We start from the raw sequence: 7,939 nt of genomic DNA, 5'->3' as shown, positions 1-7,939 counted from the left end.
TTAAAACATGAAACAAAATGAGGTGGACAAGATCATTAATTTGCTGAATTATAATTTCACATCAGCACAGATTGAGAGTGTTAGTTACAAGATTACATGTTTAAAATTGTTAGTATTATCTCATCATCTTTCTAGAAATATTATAAAAATAAAAAGGCTAACATTACATATAAGATAACTTGGAGGAACAAAAGATCTTATAAAAATTTATATCAAAACATAATAAAATTTAGATGATCTTATAATTATATTTTTTCGGATTAACGGGTTAGATTTTTTTTTAAAAAAAATTTCTGACACCAAAATGACGTGGTTTTGGGTTTTAGAAAATAAAAATAAAAAATAAAAAAAATAGGAGCCCAAAATTCTCAGCCTCGTCACGTGCAGTCCTGACCCTGGAAACCTTCACTCCTCGGCCGACCTAGTGTCTCTCCTTCCTTCGACCTTCTCGGCTTTCCCGGCAGTCGGCGTTCTCGTCTGCGATTTGCTTCACCTCCGGCAGCTTCGGCCTTCTGGCGTTCCGGGCAGTAGGTCTGTGGGTCTCGGCGTTCTCGTTACCGTGGGTCCGGCAGCTTCTTTCTCTCCCTCCCCAGTCCCCGCTCGATTCTGGTTCGTTCCCTCCCACTCTTCCCTCTTCCCTCTTCTCATTTCAGTAATTATAGGATTGTTTGTCGGTCTGAGGGTCTCGACCTTGAATTTGTGGTTGACTCTTAATGATTTCACGGGGACTAATGCTATGAAGATGGAAGCCGTGATTATAGGACTGTTATGAATCTCCATTGTTTGCTTCTTATTAGGGAATAAATTCATTAAAATACCTCTGATATCATTGTGGAGTCGAGTTTTGAATCTGCAAGCTATGGAATCAAATGATTTCATCCAGTTTATATTTAGATATAAATTAGCGTGTTGTGTTTTGGATTTGAATACCAATGTTCAGTTGTTCTCTTCAAATTTCCTTGCTCTTCTACCCCTGATTTATGTGTTTTAATCTGTTAGAATTTTTGTTGTAGGTTGTATAAGATATTAAATCTTGGATATGGATGAACGTATTGAGGATTAATTTGTTTTTATTTAAATTATATTATTTTACTATGATCGGTGTGACTTTATTTTGACACCCAGTTCAACCGGAGCTGAACCTTTGACTCCTGACCTTGGCCGGGCCGGTCCAGTTTTCAGTACCTTGGTGCTTAGTTCACGCCAGTTCTCCAACCATCTCTGTGCCTCTCCCTCCAACTGTCCACTCCCAAGCAGCTAACCCACGAGGCAAAGACTCAACTAAAGATTCTTCCCTCAAGCGGCTTCCCAAGGTATCTTCCTTTGGGTGTCTTTTCCAACCAAAGCTCCAATGGGAGCTGTCTCTGGACCCTGTTTTTGCCTATCGAAGATTCCCTTTGAGGATTTTAGATTCTGTGTTTAGTGCACTGTTGTGACTCTATTATTGAGCTCACTTTCTTGTTTTGATTCATTTTGATGGGGATTTGATAAAAAATTTACGTTGTTTGTTCTTCCGGATCAGCAGTCAGACAATCACCACAAATCATTTATGAGCTAATGTTCTGAAGGGGCTGCAGGGATTAAAAAACAAAAATACACTGTAATTTTCTATTTTTTTGGCAGCCAATGCAACAAGGGATGGGGCAATTAACTGAAAGTCGGAATAGTCTTTCCTGTAAAGAAAACTTCTCTGGGCGTGTGTAATTTATCAATTATGCAATATGTGATTGTGAGTGATGTTATGGTCTTGCAAGGCATGGGCTAACAGTCAGAGAAAGTATAGAGAGAAACCCAAAAGAGAAGGGTGCAAGGGAAATCGAAAAACAGAAAGAAATTGATGAAAGTGAAGGCCACAAGGGGAGAAAGGGAGGTGCTTGGGAGAAGGGATTGTGCGTGATAGAGACATAGAGAGAACAAGTGATAAAGCCAGCAATAGAGGAAGAGTGACAATTTCAATTCAAGTGGGAATGGAAATTGTAGAATCCACAGCTCCAGTGGCAGAAGAATGTGAGCTCTCAATTCCAAGGGGGGGGCCTATATATGTTCCGAATCTGGTTGGTCCCTGCACTAGGGTTGCTGAGTTTGAGAATTCCGTCATCTGTGAACTTCAGGTATGAATCTTCCCTTAATCCTTGATGCTTCTATGCCAAAAATAGTGTGGGAGGTTCTTGCTTCTGCCTCACCCTCTTACACTAAATGTGTACTATTTGCTTTGTTCGTGCAGAATTTAGAGGCAGATTTGCATCGAGACACTTCTGATCTGTATGATGATGATATCTCGTGCGTATCTCTCATTTGCTTTGTTTTTCTTTCTTTTTTTCTTTTTGTTTTTTGTTTTTGTTTTGTCAGTTGTAATATGTTCCTTCTCTTTTGCCATTTCAGAATTGATGAGCTTAAAGTATATACGGAAGAGGAGTTAATGAATATGGCAGTGAAGACAGAATTAAAGGTATGGTGAACAATTCGATTTATAGCTCTTCGTATAACTGTCCCATTGCTTATTCTTGTGCTATTCCAGGGTACAGAGAACAATGAAAATTATCCTCCAACTTTGGACCAATCTAATGTAGGGTGAGTAAAATCTAGTGCATAGTTGCAAGGTGTCTCAATTGTATGTTATGTTTTCTTTAGGACAATTCGATTGTATTCTACTTTAGCATTATTGCCTTTGACAACTTTAATGAGAGAAAGGCAAAAATTCTCAATATTTTATTTAAGTTCTTTGCCTGTCTAATTTCTGGTCTCTCTTTCTCTCTCTGAAAGTTTCAGGTATCATTCTGATTTATGTAGTGAACTTCATAAACCAGTTAAAATTTTATTCTTGCATCACAGGGCAAAGATAATTTATTTTGAACGCCTTATCCTGTCAATAAAATTCTCTAACTGATGAATGTACCTAAAAGCAGTAACTAAACGCCATATTGGTTCTAAATATGCATTCGAGGGGAAATATATCAGTTATTGCATCAAAAATTCAGAATGTAATATATTTTATTTCCTTCCTTACTATACCATTGTCTTCTTTGTTTGTCATGATGGAATTTTATTTTGTTCTGTTAGACATGGTGTGAGAGCCACTGAGCCTTCAGCCTGGTGTTGATAAATGCACTATGTGATTGTGAGTGATGTTATGGTCTTGCAAGCTCACTATCATGCTTATGAACTTACTTATTTCAACTTATTATCCTTCAGGATAGAACATGACCACAGAATATCAAGCAATGGTCTTACTTCATCAAATATGTCTGGCACAGGATCAGATGCTCTTACATTGTTTGAGCCATCAAATCCATCATCTAGAACTACAATCAACAGAATTATGATGGGAAAGAACTCAAGGAGAAGAAGAAAAGGCACAAATGCTCTATGTGTTCAGGTATGTTGACTTTCTAAAGGCTGCATGGTTCCTGGTTATTTTTTCAGCTTATAGCATCTAACTCTAATCAATGTAAAAGAAACAGAAGTTGATTTGATTGTTCATGCTGTCTCTTATCTTGTATTGTAAATGGAAATTATTTGCCTGAATATACCAACTATATCTTTCAGTATCTTGTTTGATTTTTCTACATTCATTCCCTTGAGGATGGCTAATCTTTTCTCAGCTGGTAACTTATGATCATAAGGATATGAACCAGTTCAAGTGAACGTGATAAGTGTGTCCATAGCCCCATAGTAGTGTGTGTATTTAATTCCATCGGCAATGTGATTAAATTTGCAGATAGGTTGGAAAGGTAGACTAAACAGTTAGAATCTGCTTTTACATATCTATTATGGAAGTACAATTGTGCCTGCTCTTTTTTGCATGGACAACTGAAGTGTTGAATTTTGACACCTTCACAGCACGTTCCTGAAGTATTACCTAATATACTCATGCACAGCTTTCTTTTTTCCTTGTAATAGATATGAGTTTACTTTTGTTGAATTCTTTATGCGTTTCTTATATGTTATAATTGACCAATTTCCAGGGTGGTTGTACAGAAAAGGTGGATGAAGTTGTAAAAATCAAGCAAAAGCAGGAAGAGGACAAAGTGGCAGTCAGACTTCATTCATTCAAGTATGTGTTTTGAATATATGTATGATTTTTCCATTTCCATATTAAGTTCTGACTTTCAGTTGTCTCTTGTCTAGTCCTGCTTGCAAGAACAATCAATCTGCCCTCAAGTCAGCTAGAACTGAAACAATGAGATCCCTTAGGTCTACAAGTTCTTCCAAAAAGGTTAGTTTGAGATTCTCCACTCATCTAATGTGCTAGAAGTTGTTTTGGGTTCATTTTGATGATATATATATATATATGCACACACGTACATACTTTATAGATGTTATGCTTTTATATTTTTTTAATTTGTTTTTTTTTTTTTAATGTTATAGCCTTAGAATATTGGATCATAATTCACTCATATGAGGCTATTACCTGCCACTGTCATTTACCCTTCATTTTCAATTGAAAGTAAATCAACAGATATACAAGATGACAATCTTATGAGAAATTGAATCGCCAACACTAACCCTTAAAATTTGCAACTTGACTTTCTTACATAATGAATATTGGAGCTTTTATTTTTCATTTGATGTTTAGTCTTTTATCCTTTTTATTTACCTATGATTGAGTAATTAAAAAATGAAAAAAAAAAGATTGGAGGAAAAATAATGTAAAACTGGGGAAGGCAATCAGTATGTCAGGCCAGTTCTGATCAGTTTTATTGCTCCTTTGCACTAATACATCGGAGAGTAATTAGAGGATGATTGATTTTTAATTACCTTCCGTTAATACCCTTAAACAGAATATAAGATGCTAATCAGAGAGAAACAACAGATACTAATGTATCTGTCATTGAAAACACAGTAATAAAAAATTGCACCCAATAAAGGAGAAGCTTAGTTTATGTCAGCTCAGGCTTCTTCTGTGGGCTATGATGTCCAATAAAACTCACTGGTGAGATGTAACTGAGATGACAATGTAATTTGAAGTTCTCTCATGAGAGGATTCTTGTTTCATGCTATGTCTGTGCCGTTCTTTTCTGTGAATTTGGGGGAGGGGGCTGGGGCATTACATTGATCGGCTTATCTTTTTCTTAAAATAACTTCTGGTGCTGCTAGATATGTTCTTCTCTCCGGTTCAAATGAACATTAAACATGTATTTATATTCTAGATTTTATCTTGGAGATGATGATTTTACAGCCAACTGTAAATTTTCCCAAACTTGAAATCAATCATTTGTGATGGTAAAATTTTTTGATTCGAAGATGACAACCATGCTTTTATTGTCTACTGAACACTGTTGTTATCTTGTAAATATTTGCATCCTGTCTACTCACACCGGATGATTGGATTTTCGGAATTTTATTTATTTCAACTGATTCTTATAAATTTTTGGACTATCATGGAAATTTAGTACTTTCCCCCATTGACGAAATATAAGAATTAATATAGTTTGAAGAAAACTCCTATAGGAAGAAACCTAGACCAGTAGCTTATTATCATTGTATTTTGCTTGTAAGAAACCTATCTAGGAAGAAGTAAGTTACTTTTGTGTTATTTTAATACTTTTATAAAGAGGGAAATCTGAACATTAGCTTTATCTAGCCAAGTTATTAAGGTTCCCTTAATTGGTAGGGAAATTTAGTTTGAATAGATTAGGCTTTGCTAATGTAGATTTGATGAATGAAATATTGTGATTGAGTTCCTGAAGCCCTTCCCCTCTCTCTTTGCGTCTGTCTCCCTGCCTTACTTTGCCGCTATTTTGTTCTTCATCTTCCTCATTTCTCCCTCTTTGTTTCTGGTTTTCTCTACTCTCCCTCTATTCAGCCCTGTGCAAGTGTGTGTGTCTTACATCACCCATCTTTCATGTCGTCGTTTGTTCCTGATCGTTCTTCCTGATTAATTTTTGACAGCTTAAGTCAGAGGGTCTTCAGGAACACATACCTGTGCTGTATCCTGAAGTTGTACTAACTGTGGAGGTTTACCATAATGTTAGAAAGTGTGTAAAGGTATTTTAATGCAATTTTTTATGTCAATGACGGTAATTTATCTAACGTGTAACAATTATCTTACATTACTAATGACAAACGATGTCTTTTTAATTAGACTCAAGAATTACTGGTTATTGGAGGACAGACTTTAACTGCTTTAAGGGACAAGATCTTTTGCTCAATGGATCAGGTGATGCAAAAAGCTGGACAGCATGATCCTTCTGGCTATTTTCTCATTGAAGTAAGCACCTGTACCTGTCCTTATGATCAGGGGGTTACTTTTGGGTTGAATCTAACTGAAAGCCTCTTTTCTGTAGGATGTATTCTATGTTGATATGAGGGATCCGTCTGCTATTGATTATACCTTTCCCATATTTGATTGGCTTAGAAACTCCAAGGAGGAGGCACAAAAAAAATGGGATTGTATAATAACTGGGGAATTAAGACAAAAACAAAAAGCAATCATGGGTGAAGCATCTGTCTCACAGCTGCCTCACTTAACATCTGTTAACATGCAGAATATACGATTTTGTGACATAAGATTCCGACTTGGTGCTGGATTCCTCTACTGTCACCAGGTATTTTTCTAGCTTTATGTCCTTCATTTCTTAATTTCATGAAGGACATAGACTATGCATCACATGCCTGGCTGAAAAACAAGTTTCATTGTATTCTAAATTTATATCCAATTATATTGTAATAAGTTTTTATTAGACTTATTTAATTTTTTTTATTTTTCAAGTTTAACAAATAATATGGGGAAATTTCCTTTTTTCCCCCTTTTTGGCCAAAATTAGAGAAATTTCTTTAATGTGAGGGTGGGAGGACATTCTATAAGCATTGACTAGATTTTTTGTCCTATGGATATGAGAAAAATGACACGATTTAATGGCAAAAGAATGAGACTATTGATGCATATTAATTAGAAAAGAGACGCCCTTTTTTTGTGTCCTAATTCGGTCCCAACTGAGATAATGATTTATGGAGCCATTCTTTGAAGTCTCAACCTATATTGATTGTCATTACTCAGCTTACCCTACCAAATCTTCATCATATACATGTTATTTTTATTTAGTAATAACTTTTTTCTCTCATTTTTATCTTTTTCTCATCTACTAAATCACTTTTTTATTTTTAATTTTATTTCATTCTTGCAAATCAAGTGGACTTTTAGTTTGGTAAGAAAGCATGGTAATTTGTTTATTTGCTTCTAAACTTGCAGGGAGACTGCACTCACACACTAGTAATACGAGATATGAGGTTGATTCATCCTGATGATGTGCATAATCGAGCTGCTTATCCAATAATTACTTTCCAACTAAAGTTGCGTTTTCAGAAATGTAGTGCTTGTAAGATTTTCAGAGCTACGAAGGTCACTGTGGATGACAAGTGGACCCCAAAAAATCCTTGCTATTTTTGTGATGAATGCTTTTCTCTTCTTCACATAGCAGAGGATGGCTCTCTTTATTATGCAGACTTTCTGGAGTATGATTATCACCATGATTAGCTGCCCTCAGCCATACGTTTAACTCATCAATTGCCAAATGGGATATCATGAAGATCTATTGGGATTTTTTATTTGATGAGAAGCAGTGAGAGTTCTAGGCATCTGTTTTGCAATTCACTAGAATTAATGAAATGATTTGTTTTGGTTTGAACAATTTGAAGCATCTGTTCAAATTGCAAACGAACTGGATGCTCATCGCCTCTAGTTAAATTCACATCCAGATAATCTATGCTGTCAGTGAGGATTACTACTTGTACTCCCAAAAATAGAACAAAAAAAAAAAAAAAAAACCACATTCAGATGGCTTGTCATTTTGGAACCTCCTTTTGTTGCTTTGGAAGGTAACTTCTTTAGGGGCCCAGTGCAATGGAGATTATATGGGTGCCTATTTAAATCATCTTGTATCATATTGTCTGATCAGCATCTTATTGCAAAAGATGTGAAATCGTGCCAATCTATAAA

At 35.8% G+C, this 7,939-nt stretch overlaps 1 protein-coding gene across 2 annotated transcripts; it reads left to right on the top strand.

Annotated features, from left to right (window-relative positions):
* Window positions 1-368: 368 nt before the first annotated feature.
* On the top strand, window positions 369-7,939 carry LOC129318804 (snRNA-activating protein complex subunit-like). 2 transcript variants are annotated; one of them, XM_054963763.1, is made up of 13 exons: window positions 369-609; window positions 1,126-1,313; window positions 1,755-2,111; window positions 2,225-2,280; window positions 2,383-2,449; window positions 2,519-2,571; window positions 3,193-3,376; window positions 3,966-4,054; window positions 4,129-4,216; window positions 5,893-5,988; window positions 6,086-6,211; window positions 6,288-6,548; window positions 7,193-7,939. In XM_054963763.1, exons 3-13 carry the CDS (start codon window positions 1,968-1,970, stop codon window positions 7,475-7,477), a joined length of 1,449 nt encoding a protein of 482 aa, XP_054819738.1. In that variant the 5' UTR covers window positions 369-609; window positions 1,126-1,313; window positions 1,755-1,967; the 3' UTR covers window positions 7,478-7,939. The 2 variants fall into 2 exon arrangements, with proteins under 2 accessions (XP_054819738.1, XP_054819739.1); XM_054963764.1 differs by having other exon boundaries at window positions 1,624-2,111.

This window comes from Prosopis cineraria, unplaced genomic scaffold (assembly GCF_029017545.1).
Source record: "Prosopis cineraria cultivar Desert tree isolate PC_DT_omini unplaced genomic scaffold, ASM2901754v1 PC8, whole genome shotgun sequence".
NCBI lineage: Eukaryota > Viridiplantae > Streptophyta > Magnoliopsida > Fabales > Fabaceae > Prosopis > Prosopis cineraria.
The sequence above is the reverse complement of the archived record's forward strand: the minus strand, read 5'-3'. Positions and strand labels throughout refer to the sequence as shown.